We start from the raw sequence: 18,969 nt of genomic DNA on the forward strand, positions 1-18,969 counted from the left end.
GGCTTCGCTTCCGACCTAGCATCCCACACCCCGTCGACGAAATCTTGTCTGCGCAGGACGACTCACTGGAACTCGACGCACGACAACACCACCAGCAAAGATGGTCAGTCACGCCCTTCGCCCCGAACGCTACGCACATTGGACTCTTCTTGCTTGATGGAACTGGCTATCCGGGCTTGACTTTGGGCAACGGAACGGTAGCAGTCGCCAGCAGCATGCGGAGGTCCTCTGAGCCGCAATTCGATCTCGACACGGGCGCAGAACACAGGCTAACAGTCAACAGGGTCGCGTTATCAGGAACCAGAGGAAGGGGTATGCACTTCGATCGGGCGAGGCATCGAAAAGACGAAATCGCTAACGTATGCAAAGCCGCGGCTCCATCTTCACGGCCCACACCCGTCTCAACAAGGCCCCGGCCAAGTTCCGCAACTACGACTACGCTGAGCGCCATGGCTACATGCGTGGTGTAGTCAAGGAGATCATCCACGACCCCGGCCGTGGTGCTCCTCTCGCCAAGGTCGTCTTCCGCGACCCCTACAAGTACAGGCTCAACACCGAGACCTTCATCGCCAACGAGGGCATGTACACTGGCCAGTTCATCTACGCCGGCAAGAACGCCAGCTTGACCATTGGCAACGTCCTCCCTCTCGGCTCCGTCCCCGAGGGTACCGTTGTCAGCAACGTCGAGGAGAAGATGGGCGACCGCGGTGCGCTCGGCAGGACCTCTGGCAACTACGTCACCGTCATTGGCCACAACCCCGACGAGGGCAAGACCCGCATCAAGCTGCCTTCCGGTGCCAAGAAGGTCGTCAAGAGCTCCGTCCGTGGTATGGTCGGCATCGTCGCTGGTGGTGGCAGGACCGACAAGCCCATGCTCAGTACGTAACGGTCAAATCTTTTTGGGGGGAATCCGACAGGGCTAACAACTACAACAGAGGCTTCGCGCGCCAAGCACAAGTTCGCCGTCAAGCGCAACTCGTGGCCCAAGACCCGTGGTGTTGCCATGAACCCCGTTGATCACGTAAGTCGGACCGGTCTTGTAGCGTGGAATGAGGAAGCTGACGATCAATTGTACAGCCTCACGGTGGTGGTAACCACCAGCATATTGGTAAGGCGTCGACCATCTCCCGCTACGCCGCCCAGGGACAGAAGGCTGGTCTCATCGCCGCCAGGAGAACCGGTCTCCTCCGCGGTACCCAGAAGACGAAGGATTAGATTTGCGGGTAGCACATGGGTTCGGGTGTTCTTTTGCTGCGGGTTCGGATTTCCTGGGGGCTTCTTTTACCCTTATGTACCGGGAAATAAAAATCATGGTTCACACGAGCTTGGCCCAGCGAGAGGCCGCGCAATGGGTGCGGGAGGAATCCGCGCGCCACAGGCGGCGTGGTGGTGGTGTGTACGCGTGCAGTTCCAGAAGCAGGCAGGCCGAATGAAAGAGTAGCGTGGAGAAGAAACCAAAAATAACGATGCCCAAAATGGCTGGTTTGTGCAGTAGATGAGACAAAAGGGGATTCATGCCAATCCTGTGCAGAGGCGTTTCAGACGGGCGACTGGCAGGCGACGCGCCGTGGCCCCCCTGCTGAGGGTCGTGAGAGGGGACGAATCGAGGGACGTGAAGGGGCAGGGCGCATCTCCATAACTTACGACACTGGCTGCCAAGCCACGCTTGCTCGTGCCAGATGACACCGTGAGCGAACGCGCGGTTGACCAGGCCCTTGCTCCTGATCGGCTCGGCGGCGTGGGCGTAGGAGGTTCGCTGTGGGTGCTGTGGCATTTATCCTGGCCGCCAACCGCAGTCTTCCGGAGAGGTTAAACCAAAACCTACCCTACCGTACCTTAACTTTTGCTCCTCTGCCTCTCGCCACTTCCTTCTCCCCCACCGCCTCACGTTCGTTCATCTCGTCTTGTCTTCTCTCCTTAATCGTTCCGTTCCTCTTTTCATCGCGCCGCCTGAAACTCGCGCATCGACACACCCCTCCACATTGCGCATAGATAGTCCGCCCGCCGAAGCTCCAGCAGGCCACCGGTGGAAGCGAGCGAGCCCAAGGAAACCGCCCAACACCCACGTGTACCGTCTTCTCTTCCTCTCCTTCAACCTTCGTCTCATTGTTTTTATCCGTCCACCACCGCCATGATGATGAACAAAAAGCTCGACCGCTTCAAGCAATGGGCCGGCGAGCGCATGGGCGCCGAGGCCAAGACAAACACCTCGGAAGACTTCAAGGCCCTGGAACAGGAGATGACTGTCAGGTCCGACGGTAATGCTCTCCCAGCACCGTGGCACCGCATGGTCGCTGATGTGTGACTTGACAGGCATGGACAAGATGCACAGGTCGATGACCAGCTTCGTCAAATGGTTGTCCAAGCGCAATGACGGCGAGGACAAGGAAAAGTACACTCCCGCGGCGTTCCTTGGTTACACCATGATTAGCCACGGCGAAGACTTCGACCCTGATTCTGAGTACGGAGGATGTTTGGCTGGTAGGTTTTGATGCATCGATTGTGCGAATGCCGCTCAACGTCACATAGCATTCGGTCGCGCCCATGAGCGCATTGCCCGCACCCAAGAGACCTTCCTCGCCGATGCGACGGCCAGCTGGCTCGAGTGTCTAGAGCGCAACCTCGCTCAGATGAAAGAGTACAATGCGGCGCGCAGGAAACTGGAACAACGCCGGCTGGCTTATGACGCTGCATTGGCCAAGATGCAAAAGGCAAAGAAGGAGGACTTTCGCGTCGAAGAAGAGCTCCGAACCCAAAAGGTCAAGTACGAGGAAGCTAGCGAGGACGTCTATCGTCGCATGGAGGACGTAAAGGAGTCCGAAAGAGAGAATGTGGACGATTTGACTGCATTTCTCGAGGCAGAGCTGGCCTACCATGACAAATGTCGCGAGGTCCTCATGCAGGTCAAGCGTGACTGGCCCGCAAGGTGAGATATATCAAATCAAGAAACAAAACATCCAATGACACAAACTAACAAATTGCAGGATCGCTGGGTCATCAGGACAGAGCCGCCGCGGTCCCAGGTCTCGGTCAAACACTGCCCACTCTTACTCTGACCGTTTCAACACTGTCGAAGAAGAGCCACCAATGCCCGAGCCAAGGCTGACAATTCCCAAACTGGGAGGCAGAGGTGCCTCTCCAGGACGTGACATTTCTGGCGCCGAGTCGCCTCGACGTCCGTCCGTCAACCGCACTAGCACAATCGGCACTTTCGAGGGACCTCGTTCGGCACGCGTAGATGACTCTCCAAACGGCATGCCACGGCTGTCTCGAGTGCCGACCGATTCGTCCACCATTGCGGCAAGCCGTAACCAGCTGCGGCCCGTCAGGAGCCGCAACGACGAGTATGAAGAAGAGTACAACCGCAACTCGAGCAGGATATCTGTCAGAGATCGATCCGTATCCCCAGCTCCGTCTCAAGGAAGCCTACCGTCTCGATCCGCAAGCTGGGCTTTGAGCGACGCTGGCACTCCGGGCAAGAAGGGTCCGCCGCCGCCACCACCCTCACGATCAAAGAAGCCACCTCCACCCCCGCCTCCGATGAAGAGGAGCACTCTGGGGTCCTCCGAGGTAACGCAATACTGAATGGTCGCTTGCGTGTATCTGCTGGAATACGCGAAACCACGACAAGGTGAAATCAGATTGGAAGGCCAAGGAAGATTGTTTGGACAGGAACTGTAATGGAAGGGTTGGATCAAGGCCGCAGGACGGTCCCCGTCTGAGAGCATTTTCCGTTGACTTGATGTGCCCTGATCAAGGTCACATGATCTGGCAGCAGAGGGAGGGAGCGTAGGGTCAGAATGTCCAAGTTGTACGATACGTCAAATACAGGTTGTCGAATGGATTAATCTGGCATGCACTTGGGGAAATGAAATGAATGGTTAGCAACTGCCAGGTGGCTGGGTAGTGGAACTCTGATTCCGGTGGGGTCCGCTCCGGGCTTCGGCTTGGGTCGCTACCATCGGCCAACCCTAGGCAAGAGATGAGAGTTGGCTAGATGCTGGGCGGTGGGAGCCGCATGCACGACGAGGACAATGGTATGAGATGGAAATTCAGAACGCCGTAGTGTGTCGCTGTAGGCCAGCATCCGGGGTGTGAGGTGGGTGTGGCGGGTGTCCGGAGGCAAGTCACGTGCGAGCTCAGCCTCTGTTCCCGTCCGTTCTTTCCACAGCAGCGCCCGAACCTCACGTCCATCACTTGTCGCATCGCGGGTCTACTCGTCAACCCCATCAAGCACCCGAAGTTTATCTCCGCGCATCAACACGACCTCCACGACGCGTGCAGCTTTGCACCGCACGCCCGCGCTCCCCTCCACTCTCCCTCCACTCTGTCCGCCTCTTCGCCTCCCTTCCTTTGCAACGCGGCAAAACAGCGCTGACGCCTACCTACCTTGGTCTGCGTCCCCGGCACTCGTCTGCTGCCCGCCAAGTCGTCAACAACCCATATCCACGGCGCATGAGGATGAAATAGGCCCTGCCCCATTGCCGACCTCGCACCTCGCAATCACCTCGTCCTTGGCGCCATTGTTGCGCTGACTGTCTGTCGGCGCGTCTTCCGCTGGTCATAGAAACGCGCCCATCTCCAACATGGCTTCAGTGCAACCCACATCCGGCATGCCAGGCCCTAATCAAGGCGGCGTCATGGCCCTGCCTGCTGGCATCACCAAGGAACAAATCCAGAGCACATACATGGTATGCCATTGCGCCAATGCCTCGGCTGGACTGATGCGCTGACTTTTTGTCCAGAAATATCAGCAAATGAAGCAGAATAATGTTCGAGAAGACGACCCCGAGTATATCAAAGTGCGCAATATCCTCCAGGCTGTCACTCAGCAACAAATGATTCAGAAGCAAAAGAGGGCATACATGGAGAAGCAGCAGCAGCAGCAGCAGCAGCAAATGTTGCAGCAACAGCAACAGCAACAGCAAAATGGCACGACCCACGCTGCCAACGGTGCTCAAGTTGCTTCGGCACCAACAGTCAACGGCTCAATGGGTGCCACCGCTGGATCAGGGTCCAATGACAATGGCATCAATCACACCTCACAGCAGGCTGGATCGGATGGGAAGTCTGCCCAAGGCACCCCTGGGCCAATGATTAATGGTTTCACGCAGCAGCAGATCCATTTGCTGCGTCAACAAGTCGCCATCTTCAAGCGTCTGTCCAAGGCTAGCTCTCTTACACCTGACATGCAACAATCGCTTTTCCCTTCGAAACAGGCCACCAAATCTCCAACTCCGGCAGAGGCCGTCGCTGCGGCCGGACAAGCATTGGAAAAGCCGACTGAGACTGCCGACAAGGAAGAGGATAATGCTCACAAGGGCTTCAAGACTTTTACTGACCCGTACTCTTTGTTTGACAAGACCATCAGCTACTCGAACCACGCGCTTCGGGAAAAGAGGCCCATCCTTCCGAGTATCATGCCCGTCGGTGTTGACGTCGACAAGGTCCGCGAAGAACGCGAAATCATCCTCTACAACCGCATCCAGGCACGGAAAGAGGAACTGGAATCACTGCCAGCAAACGTTGGAATATGGGACACGAGCAAGTCTGACGCTCCGAGCGACGAACATGGCAAGAACCTGAAGCTGAAGGCCTTGATCGAATACAAGAAATTGTGCCTTCTCCCGAAGCAAACCCAACTCCGTCGAGAAATCGGGAAGCAAATGCTGTATGCCGATAACCTCGCCATGACAGCAAATAGGGCCATGTATCGGAGGGTCAAGAAACAGTCGCTGCGGGAAGCCCGCATCACGGAGAAGCTGGAGAAGCAACAGCGGGATGCTCGAGAAAGCAAGGAAAAGAAGGAGCAGAACGACCAACTCAAGGCGGTCGTTCTGCGTGGCGAAGAAATCTCCAAGGCCGCAATTAACCAGAAGCATCGCCTTCAGCGACTGGGTCGTACTATGCTTCAGACTCACCAAAATATCGAAAAGGAAGAGCAGAAGCGTGTGGAGCGGACAGCGAAGCAGCGTCTGCAGGCTTTGAAAGCCAACGACGAGGAGACGTACCTCAAGCTTCTCGGCCAGGCAAAGGACACTCGCATTTCTCACTTGCTCAAGCAGACGGACGGTTTCCTCGGCCAGCTTGCTGCTTCGGTCAAGGAACAACAACGAAGCGCAGCACACCGGTACGGCCAAGACGTTGTCAGCGAACCGTCAGACGACGAAGACGACGCCTTGGAAGACGACGACCCGCAGAAGAAGTCCAACAGGATTGACTACTACGAGGTCGCCCATCGCATTAAGGAAGAAGTCACCGATCAATCGTCGAATCTTGTGGGTGGCAGGTTGAAGGAGTACCAGCTCAAGGGTTTGCAGTGGATGATTTCTCTCTACAACAACAACCTCAACGGAATCCTCGCCGACGAAATGGGACTGGGCAAGACTATCCAAACCATCTCGCTCATTACGTACCTGATTGAGAAGAAGCAACAGCCGGGTCCATTTTTAGTGATAGTGCCGCTTTCAACCCTTACCAACTGGAATAACGAGTTTGAAAAGTGGGCACCGAGCGTCAAGCGCATCGTTTACAAGGGTCCGCCAGCACAGCGACGAGTTCAACAGCAGCAAATTCGCTGGGGCAACTTCCAAGTCCTGCTCACGACCTACGAATTCATCATCAAGGACCGCCCGATCCTCAGCAAGATCAAGTGGTTGCACATGATTGTCGACGAAGGCCATCGCATGAAAAACGCCAATTCGAAGCTTAGCAGCACCATCACACAGTACTACACCACCCGCTATCGCCTCATTCTCACTGGTACGCCACTGCAAAATAACCTTCCAGAATTGTGGGCGCTCCTCAATTTCGTCCTCCCCACCATCTTCAAGTCTGTCAAGTCTTTTGATGAGTGGTTCAACACGCCCTTTGCCAACACTGGTGGTCAAGACAAGATGGAGCTCTCAGAAGAAGAGCAACTGCTCGTCATCCGTCGTCTCCACAAGGTGCTTCGTCCATTCTTGCTTCGTCGTCTCAAGAAGGATGTCGAAAAGGACTTGCCCGACAAGCAGGAGCGCGTCATCAAGTGCACCTTTTCTGCACTCCAGGCCAAGTTGTACAAGCAGCTAGTCAACCACAACAGGCTCATGGTCAGCGACGGCAAAGGCGGCAAGACTGGTATGCGCGGTCTGAGCAACATGCTAATGCAGTTGCGCAAACTCTGCAACCATCCCTTTGTCTTTGAGGAAGTCGAGGACCAGGTCAATCCTGGCCGTGGCACCAACGACCTCATCTGGAGAACTGCAGGCAAGTTCGAGCTTCTGGACAGGATATTACCCAAGTTCCAGGCAACTGGCCACAGGGTGTTGATGTTTTTCCAAATGACCCAAATCATGAACATCATGGAGGACTTTTTGCGTCTGAGAGGATTGCAATATCTCCGTCTTGATGGTTCGACCAAGTCTGACGACCGGTCGGAGCTCTTGAGACTGTTCAATGCTCCCAACTCGCCCTACTTTTGCTTCCTGCTCTCCACACGTGCTGGTGGTCTAGGATTGAACTTGCAGTCAGCAGACACTGTCATCATCTACGACTCCGACTGGAACCCTCATCAGGATCTGCAAGCGCAGGACCGTGCTCACCGTATCGGTCAAAAGAACGAGGTCAGAATCCTGCGCCTCATCTCCTCCAACTCGGTCGAAGAAAAGATTTTGGAGCGCGCCAATTTCAAGCTCGATATGGATGGCAAAGTCATTCAGGCTGGCAAATTCGACAACAAGTCGACCAACGAGGAACGTGATGCCATGCTCAGAATCATGTTGGAAAGCGCCGAGGCTGCGGAAAACCTTGAGCAGGCAGAAATGGACGACGAAGATCTAAACGTGATTATGATGAGGAGCGACAATGAGCTTGATGTTTTCAGAGACATTGACGCACGTCGCGCCAGAGAAGACCAGTTTGGGCCGGACAAGAAGTTTCCCCGTCTACTGAGCGAAGCCGAGCTGCCTGAAATCTACGTCAGTGACGACAATCCAGTCGTGGAAGAGATTGAGGAAAGCACCGGTCGTGGCGCTCGCGAAAGGAGACAGGTCAAATACGACGACGGTCTCACTGAGGAGCAATGGCTGGAGGCTGTCGACAATGACGAGGACACGATCGAAGCAGCGATTGCTCGTAAGGAGGCGGCAAAGGTGCGACGTGCGACTAACAAGGCCAGGCGCGGGGGCGACGATGCCGAGTCGCCTGCCCCTTCTCGGGAGAGTTCTGAAGAGCCTCAGCCTCCAAAAAAGCGTGGACGTAAGCCCAAGGTGACGGAAAAGCGCAAAGCAGATGAGGCATCGCTCGACGGTGATGTTACGCCTGCTCCTCGCAAACGCGGTCGCCAGGCCAAGACTACCGAGACGCTCTCTCCTGAGGATCGGCAAGCGCTGCAAAAGATTCTCAACAACGTCTACGAGGCATTGAATGACTTGGAAGAGCAGCCGCCACCTGGAGAGGACCTTCAACCTCGCGGGATTATTGATCCCTTCATCGTGCTTCCCGATCGAACCGATTATCCAGACTACTACAAGATTATTCCTCAGCCAATCTGCATGGACCAGATCAAGAAGAAGATTAATAAGAAGGAATATCAGCACACGCGACAATTCCGAGCCGACATGGCCCTGCTGTGCAACAATTGTCGCACGTACAACGAAGACGGCAGTGTCTTGTATTTGGATGCAAACTTGATCGAGGACACGTGTGTCAAGAAGCTCATGGAGGAGACGGCGGAACATCCGCAGTTCCAGGACTTTGAGGACGGCGGCCACAGTGCGAGACCCAGCACAGGCCCTGTAAGCAGTGTGGGCACACCTTTGGCGAGCGGAGGCCGTAAGTAGTTGACATGAGAGCAGTCTCAGCACATGCTAACGTCTCAACAGGCTAAAGTCTAGATTTCATTACGATTGCTGACGGAGTTTATGAGAGTTCGCTTCTTTGATATTCTCCTGTTCTGCCTCTCCCATCCAACAAGACTTGTTCGCCACCGAGGCCCATTTACACAGGAGCAAGAGCCGATGCAGCAGATCAACCAAAAATACCACAACGCGTTCAAGGTGGCATCTAACACCTGTGTGTTGAGCTTTTCTATTCCGGGAGTGTGCAAGCAGCGACGGACGGATGGACGGAGCTGGATTGGATGCTACTACTACTGCAAGGCGCAATAAGAGACACATGGCGGGGTCGGCGATTGGTCGGTTGCAAGCAGTTGCATTCTCAAATTCTTCTTTTCAAGTCCTTTCTTTGCTTATCATGAGTCGTCGACCATTGTGGTGGTGGTGGTGGAGGAAGGCCAGGGAAGAGATCGATCGACTGGCGTTTTTGTATTTTCATGGTTTGTCTGGGAAGCTGCTACCGTAGCAGGGGTTTGCACTTTTCTGCTTTTTTCCTGGTCGTTCTTCATGGATTGAGTGAGTCAGCCGGTCAACAAAGACTATTTTCTTCTCCCTGTGGGTGTCCAGAGAGGGGCATGTCTGTCAAATGATGGTTGAGCCGCCGCAAACCCGACGGATCGCGTTGCGAGGCCAGGCAACGCCCGGCTTGCATCGTGCGTGAGCGCGTGAGGGTTGATGTGTCAGTGGTTCCGCGGTAGTGAAGAAGCAGGTCGGCATTACTTGACTGCGTGGACCGGGAAATGTATTTCTACATGTTGAGTGAGTGCGATGAGCGATCCGTGGACTCGGAAGCCTGGTTTGGGCTGGGCTGGACGCCAAAAGAGCGGCCGGGGCTTGCTTGACGCAAAGAGCCAGGCGTAGCAAGGCAAAGCAAGGAAAGATGAGAAACTGAGGGTGTGGTGAGGAGTATAGTCAGATGACACAAGCACAATATGGGAATAAGTAGACAAACAGGATAGCGCAATCGCAATTGCTTCTTGCTGTTATCTGCTTGCTCGGATGGTTGACTGTTGGCTGTCTATTGCACGGAAGATGGCCTTTTCAGTGTTGAAAAAAGCGCAAGGGGCACGGTAGGCCGCAGGAAGAGCGTGACGGTCATCATGGTTGAGGGCGTAAGGTTAGAGGACATTGTGGTTGAGGGCGTCGTGGTTGATGGCGTCGTGGTTGATGGCGTCGTGGTTGATGGCGTTAAGGGTGAGGGCGTCTCGGCCAAGGGCAAAAGCGTCTTGCGTGGGTGCCATTATGAGGGCAATGTGGTGGAGAGTGAGGGAGGACGTGGGAAGTGGGAGAGTTCAAGTGCCTGATGGCATTCAACAATACAGAGAGGGAAGGTGAGGGGGAAGGGAGGCAGGCCGGGGAGAGATGGTGAAGATGATTGAAGTGATTTGCGGATGACTGCTCCCTAGTCTCATCCGCGACAGTGAATGAATGCTCCCTCCTCTTGTTCCTTCAAAAGCTTGAGCAACCCATCTTACATATTTGCCTGACCCGGCATTTCCACTTTACAAGATCACTTCTCCTTCCTCATACTTCTCTCCTCCAAGCTTTCTCTTCTCTTCTTTGTTGTATGCCGCATTCTGGGCAGACTGAAATGCCTGGACAGGATTCGCACATCTCGACTAGGACGTCGAAGACAGCGGAGATGGTGGAGGTAGTACTGAGGGAGGGGTAGAGTGAACAGATGGTGGATGGGAAAGTGGAGTTACCATTCATTCTATTCGTAGCTCCTAGCAAGCAAAAGCAAATATTAATTAGCATCTTTCCCACGTCATATACCTGCAACACAGACGATCTTATTCGTCTTGCTCCTCCTGCTCCTCTTGCTCGTCTTGCTCCTCTGCGAGCTTGCGCTTCTTCTCCTGCGCGCGTGCTGTGGTCTGGGCTGATCGATGTGCCCTGCACGCCTTGCACCGGTCAGAGTAGTCCCCATCTCCACTACCCTTTCTCTCTGTGACATTCTTCTTCCGTCCTCGACGGTCACCGACGTAAAACTCCTCTTTCTCAAACCAGGCGTCGCACCGAATACATTGTTTGGCTGAATCAGTCAGCCCATCTGGCCTGTCATCCTGGAACTGCTTCCTCTTGATAAGGCCATGGATTGCTGGCAGCTGCGCATTCCTGTCGTCAACGGAGGATTGGACCAACGCGGCCTGTGCGGCAGGTTGCGCTCGCTTCGTTGCCTCGCTCGGTTTCTATGTCATGGCAGCTACTTCGGCTGGTGTTCCAAACAGCACGATTTCTTGCCACTTGAGTGTCTTGCGCTCCATCTCTGACATATTTCGCGGGCCGAGATCGTCATCCCACGTGGGGATGTGCGAAACGTTGTTGTTCATGAGGAAGGCATGAATGCCTTGGTAGACGGCCTCAGTGCTGCCAAATTAGCTCAGCACGCCGTTCAAATTGCTGGCGAATTGGGTCAGATTGGCGCGAGTCTGCGCCAAAGCAGCATTGCCTTTTATAAGGCCCGTGACTTTGATATGGCTGAGATGGTCCAGGTTGTGCGCATACGGCACATCCAGGAAATTCAGCTGGCCGTAATTGACTTTGTCCCAACCCGCCTGCCAGACGGCGCCAAATGAGATGATGGCTGCGAACCTAAAGGTACGCTTGAATCATTAAAGGCTAGTATGAGTAGTCAAACCAAAACTTACTTGATATTGAATGAGTCTCTTGCCATCAGGAGCTCTAGCTTGATGGCGATAAACAGACGCGCCATCTCTCTTTCGTCATGGAAAGCTTCACAGTAGGCTGTGAAGCCCTCCTTTGCTGTCTGCCGTCGGCAAATCATACGCAGGTCGAACAGGATGACTGGCCGTTTGAACAGAAAGCGGCAGGAACAGGAAGAGGGAGCATTCGTTCACTGTCGCGGATAACATTAGGGAGCAGTCGTTCACAACCAGGCTTACGTCTAGGGAGCGGTCGGCCGCTAACACATTGCACCTGGGCAGCTGACCGGGACCAAATCTCTTCAACCGCCGTGAGGATAAGTAAGGTCAAGCCTCGCGACCAAGCCATCCACAAGCTTGTCGAGCTCTGAAGCCATGGTGTAATTTCGGAGGTTTGGTTGCAAATAGGCAGAAAAGAAAACGTCGGTGCCGATACAATGGCCCTACTATCAACCAGAGGCTCCAATGTCCCGGTCTTGCGACCTCTTCGCTTGGGAGTTCACTGTAGGATACTAGATTTAGTCTCCTGTAAGATCGATACACTCAATCTCCACCATTGCGTCGTTTGCCCCACTTGGTGCTTGCGGTTTTCCGAGCGCTGCTTGCGCGTCGCCGACTTCCTGGCGACTCGAGTCCACTTCCCCTAAACTGGCCCAGTGGGCTCTCGCAGCGTCTCGAGCCGAGAGTGGTTCAGCCGGTGGAGCCTCCGATATCTCGTTGAACCGTTGCTCGCGACTAGGCGATGATCGCCCCATTAGAGACCCATCAGGGCTTGCCAATTCACCACCTGCAACGTCAAAACTTTCGTGATGGACGGGGACTCGTGGGACCGCCATCCATTCCGCGTCAAGTTGAGCCTGCAATTCCATTGCGAATCGATAATCATCGTCCAATGGCGAAGGTGCACGATGAGTGGACCCTGAATTTGCATTGTCTGGCCGAGTGCGGGCTCTGGGCGTGCTCAAAACTGGCAAAGGCCCCGGTGATGGGCTTCCGATGCGCCTTCTCACTGGATTTGAGCCACGACTGACGAAAAGGTCCTCTTCACTGTCGGAATCCGAATCTGAACCCAAATCGAGAATATTAGTCTCCCTGGTGTTTGGAAAAATGCGTGGGAACTCTGCGAATGGATTCACAAATCTTGGTCTGGGCATGGCGACAGGCGAACTCTCCGTGATCGAACTTGTTGCACCTGATGTTGGCTGGGAAGTCATTGACGCACGAATGGCATTGGAATTGTTGAAGGTCCCCGCTGGCCGGGGCCTAGGAGCTGGCGGCCTCTCGGCCGAGGTTGCTGTCGAGTGAAGGCTGTCTTGAATTTCTGACCTTTCATTGGAGGAGCCAGATTCGCCTGCTCTTGGCCGACTAGATGCGGTCGCTGGTACTGAAGCTGTGGTACCTGCAGCGGAATGGGAGTTTAGTGCTGCGCGGATGATGTCTGAATTGTTGAGGGATTTTGGAGCCCGTGGCCTTCGTTCTCGAGGCTTTCGCGCCGCAGGTATGGCGGGCATTGGTGAGCTTTCCTCCATGGCCGGCGCTATTGGGGCAGATTCCCAGCCCCCAACAAGATCGTCTGTCGCGTCAATTCTTCTTCGAGTGGCCACAGTGGGTTCATCTTCTGGATATCGATCTCTTGTCTTTCGCTTTCTGCTTGTCTCAGGGACTTGGTGAGAATTGCCCAGGGCTGTTGTGGATCCGGTGGGTGCCTCAGTCTGATGCAGCTCTTCAGGTTGTTCTACTCTTTCTCTCCGCTTACTGCTTCGTTTCGGAGATGGTGGAGCCTCAAAAAAGGAGGCAGGAAGGCCGTGACGGAGAATTGTCTCGAGGATTCCGCATTCAATTTTGGCATTCGGATCAAAGTCGCCCTTGGCTTTGGTAGCCAATTTTGCCCAATCTTCGCCCTCGGGTCGGACCATCAAGTCAAAGCTCACGAGATCACGAGGAAGAAATCGAATCTTGCGCTCCAGTCTTTGGTGACTGCCATCAGCATTCACCTTTCTCCTCGAGTTGACGAGTTCAACCCCAAAAGGTACACTCGTTGCAACACCCTCGTCTATGACAGCGCCGCGACTAAGCTTTCGAACGAGCAGCAAAGGACAGACATGGCGCAAAAAGTCCTTGGTCGACAACTGCACCTCTTCAATCAAGAATTGCCTCAACATTGCTTGGTCAATCTCCACATCCCATCCATTCCTTAAACCTCGAAGGGAATGCAGCTGTTCCCGGCTAGATGTAACTGGGTCGTTGTAGTGCTTCAGGTGCAGAGGGCGTGGCCAATCGGCGGGAATTTCGACGTCCTTGTTCTTGAAAAAATCCAGCATGTCGAATCTGAAATGCGGGAGACGGCTGTTCGGGGACTCGCAAAGCCTTTTGCCGTAGCCCTTCTTAACTGCCTTCAATGCCAGTGTTGGTCCGCATCCCTTCAGGCCCTGTCTGTTGTAGTCACCGCCGGCCAGCATTGCAAAGAGTACCATCCCTTCGCGATCGAGTTGGTGTTTTTGGAGGATCTCGTGCGCGCGATGGACACGGACACGACTCTCGTCCTTCTTTTGGCCCTTCCCACCTTCCTTGGGAACCTTGTGGGTACGGAAAAGCAACGTGCAGCCAAACATGAGCGTGTCACTGTCCTCAGACCACACGGCATCCACGATCCCCTCTTGTTGTAGTCGAGCGCATTCTGCTTCTGCCTCGGCGGGTGCTCGATGGTGTGGGACTCGTAGTCGGTCGAGAAGCTTCCGCAGGACGTTGATTTTTGAGTAGTCGACACGACCAGCAGGACCACCTCGTTTCCAAGGCCTTTTTGGGCCGTCGAAAATGAAGATGAGCTGGACATTGAGCCCGAGTATCTTGGTGATCCGGTAAAACAAGAGTCGTTCGACGGGGTTTGCATTGGGGGTTTCTACCTCGTGTTTTAGAACGGTTCCATTGAACCAAAAGAAGGACAATTACCTTTCAAGATTCCCTTGACTTGATGCTCGTTGAGGTTGTGGAATCGCCATCCCGCTTCGTCGACGGCGATGCGGAGAGGCCGACCGGTGCGCCGAAAGTGATCAGAGGCAAGTTGGGCGATTTCTGTTACATCTCCTTCTCCAACAATGTCCCAGAGACTGCAGCGGCATGAGTAGAGGTCCAATTTCTGTGTCAATGAGTGCATACCCTGTGATACCCATGATGGCGGTCTTTGGCGACAGCCAATACGTTGGTTGAGCTGTGGAGGAGAGTCGGTGGAGCCAGCGTCGCGTCGTCGGAAAGTTACCTAGCTCGAGACGCGTCGGTAAGGTATCCCTGCGCGATGACGTAAAATCCGGTCGCGTCTGAACGCGTCTTCTTGGTTGGAGACGCCCAACACTGTCCAAGTTCATCCAATTTCTCAATTGTTCTCTTCTTATCCGACTCGCAGCATTACCATTCGTCGTCAATCCAGCCTCGTTATCAGCAGTCTGACAGACCACGTCCTTGCCAGCGACCTCTAACCTGACGCCCTCAATTAACACCACCGAAACGCCAGATGGCCAATTTCATGGCACGCCCTTTGCTGCAACACCTCTACCAGACAAGACCGAGATGCTTACCAAGGCAAAAAATAAGGAGGAGAAGATTGATGACGCAGTAATATCCCAATTATTCCTAACTTTAATGGAGCTTATCTAATTAAAATCTTAGTGGTCGAAACGTTCAGCTTTTGATCTTTCTTTCGACATCACGCAGCTTGTCAATATTGTGAGCGATTTCGAGAAACGCTGGCAAAGATTCCGCACGAGACGGGATGGCTACACCGCATGGTGCCCGTGCCCGAACGTCTTCGGAATCCAGAAGCGATAGTTTTTCTGGGCACTTGCCCAAGACACAACGAATCAGTAGACTTCACCGCTGTCCCGATCGAACAACGAGATTTAACACTACTCATCCTCATGGCAGTCCAGGAAGTCTTTGGAAAACTGGTGATATTGTTTGACCTTCGCATTATTTGCCAACGGAAGCCTGAGAAGGCCGGCCCGACCAAGTATTACAAATGGTTCCAAGATAAGCATAGGGTGGCGCAGCTAAACCTAGCCATTAAGCTAGAACTCCTGATTGCCAGGACAACATACAACATTAAGTAAGTAGTAGATGGACCACCATTAACATATATTGACCATGTTGCTCTACAGATTTGCGGCCCAAGTTGAAGTACGGACAAGCTAACTTCCTCGATGTTCCATTTATCCACAATCTTGACCACATTGGACACATCAAAACCACGGGCCAAATTTGTAAGCGTAGCCATGTTGTAGACTCGTCACAACCTGACTAAATTTGCTAGAAACCTGCACTAAGTACTCAGAACCTTTAAGGACGAGTCTGAAGTCTATAACGCCATCCATGCCTTTCTCATGCCATGGTGTTGAACACATCCCAACATGGGATGAAGACCTTCTTACAGTTAGAACCATGTCCGAATTTGAGCAGAAGATGCTTAAATGGCAAGAGGTCATGGTCTTCAACATAGAGGAAGAGAAGAAGGCGCTCAAGTGGAAGCCTATGGAGTTGACTAAGCGGGTCAAGCCAGAAGATCAAGCAAAACTTACGCAACTCACGCGTGAGTCGATCAATGCCCTAGCAGCTCAAATCCCTGCTATTGATGCTGCTGCTGGAGTAAACAATAAGAGAAATCAACCAAGGCCAGAGGGCATGTCTGATCAGGCAGCGGTATGTATTGCCTGCCGTGAGTTGCATGAACGAGACCAGTCCTTTGTGGGAAATAAGAAGGGACGACAGAAGGTTACTGAGAGGAATAAGACAAGTGATTCCAACTACTCAGATTGCTGTCGTGCCTGCTGGGCGCAACTTTCGGCACCTTGATGTGTGTAAGAGAGCTGAAGAGAAAGCGGGAGGAACAGGAAGAGGGAGCATTCATTCACTGTTGCGGATGAGACTAGGGAGCGGTCGGCTGTTACCGCTCGGGCTCGATGGTATCCTCTAGCGTCTGAGCCGCGTTGGGAGCATTCATGTTGCCGGGCGACGGGGGCGCGTCGACGGACGAATGCATCCAGTCAGACATGCAGAGAGAGAGAGAGAGAGAGAGAGAGAGGGAGAAAAACAAAGGTGAGGCGAGGAGAGGCGAGGTCGAACGACGGCTCCTACGCGTAGTACTTCGAAGGAAAGCCGAAAAAGAGTAGGAAAAAAAAACCCTCAATTTCTTATTTTTATTCTTAACCATGCTCCCCTCTTTGTCATGATTCATCCTGTGCCGAGGCTTGAAGGGTCAGTGTGCCTGCACAGTAGGTGGCTTCGTCCCTGACAACCAAGAGGAAGGAGCATCGCCCCACCGGAGCCGAGCCTAAAGCCGGTATTTTCGCGCACCTTCAATTCGTACTGTCTCGGCCAAGATCCAAACCTGATGTCTCATGCTTCTCACAACTCCGTCACCCGTCTCCTCGCCAGAAGATGCCTCGCAAACTCCCTTGGCTAAGTTAGAAATCGCTTCATGCTGCCAACTGAGACGACCAAAAAGCTGCTCCCCCTATGCAAACTCCAAACGAGTAGGTTTCCTGCGCCAACCTACCACGCAGCTGGATTCTTACGTTATCCAGCTCAAAAAATGGTGATGATGATTGGGTCATGGTTGAAGACGAATTGCTCGCCACCGCTCAACTCTTCACCAGGCCAATCCATCTTGCGCATTACAAAAAGCTCTTCCCGGATGATGAGCGTGCAGCGCTGGAGCGCACCGATACTTGCCACGGTTACTCTGAACCCTTGAATCAGTCGAGCCAGCTCTCGTCAACCTCACAATCCATCAACCGCACACGCAGAAAGAAGTACAGGGCGACTCCAAGGCATAGCGTAGCCAAACTTTGGGCTTCAACGGCTACTGACTCTTCGTCTCGTGCGAGCAATTTCGACTGTCGAGCAGCCGACGCCGCAGCAGCACTTGAGTTGTCCATCAACGGGTCGGATCGGTGAGGTTGTGAGCGCAAATTCGTCATGAACGATGGAAACCGAACTTGAAGCAGGCCACATCCGCTGTATGTGACACCGATTGCTTGTCGCGTTCGCGAGCAGACGCGCTCGGGGTTGACTGTGGACGTTGGAGCGACAGCCGTGTGGAGATGGTCGAGACAAGCAGGGGTGTGTGCACTCCCCTAACCACATTAGGAACTTTTAAGCGAGGGCCACGTTCTCCGACTCGCAAAATTCCGCCCGCCCTCCACACACTTTACGAGCAACACACGTCCCCAACGTATTGAAGATTCCCATGAAATTTTGAACTGGGAAAGATGCTTTGGTGCGAAGACAGGCCCAATTTCCGATGTAGCATCTCTAGAGCGATGGTACATGTGGAAAGAATGATCAAGCTCGTCGGGAGCTACTTCTCGCATTGCAAGCGAACGTCCTCGAGAGAAAAAATATTTGGAAGGAACATCTTCCATGCTGTCCGAGGTCACGCCTGTTCTATTGTAACTTTATGAGACAGCGCATTTTATCCACTTCCTCTCACCCCACATTACTCGTGTCCTGTTCTGCAGTCTTAGGTCTGATGGAGCAAAAAGAGAGCAAAAAGACAAGGCTAGAGGTCTATCCCGGGTTCGAACCGGGGTTGCCGGAATTTTTCGAAAGTCAAGCAGTATTACGGTGAATCCTGCTTACATCTCAAAATCCGGAGTGCTGCCACTACACCAATAGGCCTGTGATACGATAGGGAACTGAAAAGTACAATATATATACTGTTAATTAAAATGCTACGAAGTCCTTTCGTTCGCCGCCACTTCGCCGCAAGTCGATTCTCCGAGCGTTTATGATGGCTTATTAATGGATCAAAATAGCCGCTAGTGCTGATAGTTCCTGGTTCGATTGATTGAAAATGTGTGGGCAACTATTTGAGCTAGAAGTGTGCTGCAACTACAAAACCCGATGCAAAACTCGGTCTGGCGAAACATAAAAAGCATTCGCTCCTAGCACAAATCGCTTTCCATTGATAGCTTTCACAATCGTTAGGCATGATACTAGATCACTAAAGGCGTGCGTGGGTGACAAATCAGTACGTAGGTAGTCGAGAAAAATGTTGCAGCCAAGTCAGGAAACGAGCCTTGGGTTTTTCGGGGCATGGCTACGCCACAAAGCGAACAGGCCTCCTCGGAAAAATAGGAGACGTGCAGGATAATATTAGAGCCCTAGTTGGCGGAGAAGATATCAACTCATTGGACATCGTATTGCAACTGATGCTCCTCCGCAGACAACTACATTTTTCTGGCGACAGTTTTCATAGAATACCAAAGGGGGACAATCAGTCCTGTCTCATACCCCATTAATCAAGAGACCTATCAAAGACCCTGCAAATCTCCACTGCGGCCGCGTCCAGGGAGTATTCATCTACTACCACAATTGTGCCTTGGGAACGAACGTCCGCTATCACATTTGGCCCGTAGATTTCTGACACCCCATTT

The 18,969-nt window shown here is 53.4% G+C and overlaps 7 protein-coding genes and 1 non-coding gene across 8 annotated transcripts; 5 read left to right on the plus strand and 3 right to left on the minus strand.

Annotated features, from left to right (window-relative positions):
- The first annotated feature begins 43 nt into the window (after positions 1-43).
- J3D65DRAFT_633194 (60S ribosomal protein uL2) lies at positions 44-1,548 on the plus strand. The gene is made up of 5 exons (XM_066801104.1): positions 44-103; positions 284-312; positions 370-878; positions 936-1,021; positions 1,078-1,548. Exons 1-5 carry the CDS (start codon positions 101-103, stop codon positions 1,213-1,215), a joined length of 765 nt encoding a protein of 254 aa, XP_066653392.1. The 5' UTR covers positions 44-100; the 3' UTR covers positions 1,216-1,548.
- Positions 1,120-2,010, minus strand: J3D65DRAFT_483278 (uncharacterized protein). Its single transcript, XM_066796599.1, has one exon. The coding sequence runs from the start codon at positions 1,772-1,774 to the stop codon at positions 1,316-1,318; it is 459 nt and encodes a 152-aa protein (XP_066653393.1). The 5' UTR covers positions 1,775-2,010; the 3' UTR covers positions 1,120-1,315.
- On the plus strand, positions 1,808-3,882 carry J3D65DRAFT_633198 (uncharacterized protein). Its single transcript, XM_066801105.1, has 4 exons — positions 1,808-2,258; positions 2,314-2,481; positions 2,530-2,926; positions 2,985-3,882. The coding sequence occupies exons 1-4, from the start codon at positions 2,132-2,134 to the stop codon at positions 3,583-3,585; spliced, it is 1,293 nt and encodes a 430-aa protein (XP_066653394.1). The 5' UTR covers positions 1,808-2,131; the 3' UTR covers positions 3,586-3,882.
- Positions 3,883-4,620: 738 nt separating this feature from the next.
- On the plus strand, positions 4,621-8,876 carry J3D65DRAFT_483302 (SNF2 family N-terminal domain-containing protein). Its single transcript, XM_066796600.1, has 2 exons — positions 4,621-8,814; positions 8,865-8,876. Exons 1-2 carry the CDS (start codon positions 4,758-4,760, stop codon positions 8,867-8,869), a joined length of 4,062 nt encoding a protein of 1,353 aa, XP_066653395.1. The 5' UTR covers positions 4,621-4,757; the 3' UTR covers positions 8,870-8,876.
- A 3,354-nt stretch (positions 8,877-12,230) lies between these two features.
- Positions 12,231-14,794, minus strand: J3D65DRAFT_483331 (PIN domain-like protein). The gene is made up of 4 exons (XM_066796601.1): positions 14,699-14,794; positions 14,492-14,649; positions 12,679-14,441; positions 12,231-12,605 (listed from the first exon to the last, which is right to left on the minus strand). Exons 1-4 carry the CDS (start codon positions 14,710-14,712, stop codon positions 12,549-12,551), a joined length of 1,992 nt encoding a protein of 663 aa, XP_066653396.1. The 5' UTR covers positions 14,713-14,794; the 3' UTR covers positions 12,231-12,548.
- A 912-nt stretch (positions 14,795-15,706) lies between these two features.
- Positions 15,707-16,430, plus strand: J3D65DRAFT_483345 (uncharacterized protein). The gene is made up of 2 exons (XM_066796602.1): positions 15,707-15,795; positions 15,846-16,430. The coding sequence occupies exon 2, from the start codon at positions 15,905-15,907 to the stop codon at positions 16,382-16,384; it is 480 nt and encodes a 159-aa protein (XP_066653397.1). The 5' UTR covers positions 15,707-15,795; positions 15,846-15,904; the 3' UTR covers positions 16,385-16,430.
- A 303-nt stretch (positions 16,431-16,733) lies between these two features.
- J3D65DRAFT_660713 (uncharacterized protein) lies at positions 16,734-18,215 on the plus strand. Its single transcript, XM_066802581.1, has 4 exons — positions 16,734-17,064; positions 17,116-17,484; positions 17,539-17,653; positions 17,681-18,215. The coding sequence occupies exons 1-4, from the start codon at positions 17,048-17,050 to the stop codon at positions 17,873-17,875; spliced, it is 696 nt and encodes a 231-aa protein (XP_066653398.1). The 5' UTR covers positions 16,734-17,047; the 3' UTR covers positions 17,876-18,215.
- Positions 18,097-18,211, minus strand: J3D65DRAFT_t110. The gene has a single exon. It is a non-coding gene; the product is annotated as a tRNA-Gln (tRNA).
- Positions 18,216-18,969: the final 754 nt, after the last annotated feature.

The sequence above is a fragment of the Phyllosticta citribraziliensis genome (genome assembly GCF_038025025.1).
Source record: "Phyllosticta citribraziliensis strain CPC 17464 chromosome Unknown J3D65scaffold_9, whole genome shotgun sequence".
In the NCBI taxonomy this organism is placed as follows: Eukaryota; Fungi; Ascomycota; class Dothideomycetes; order Botryosphaeriales; family Phyllostictaceae; genus Phyllosticta; species Phyllosticta citribraziliensis.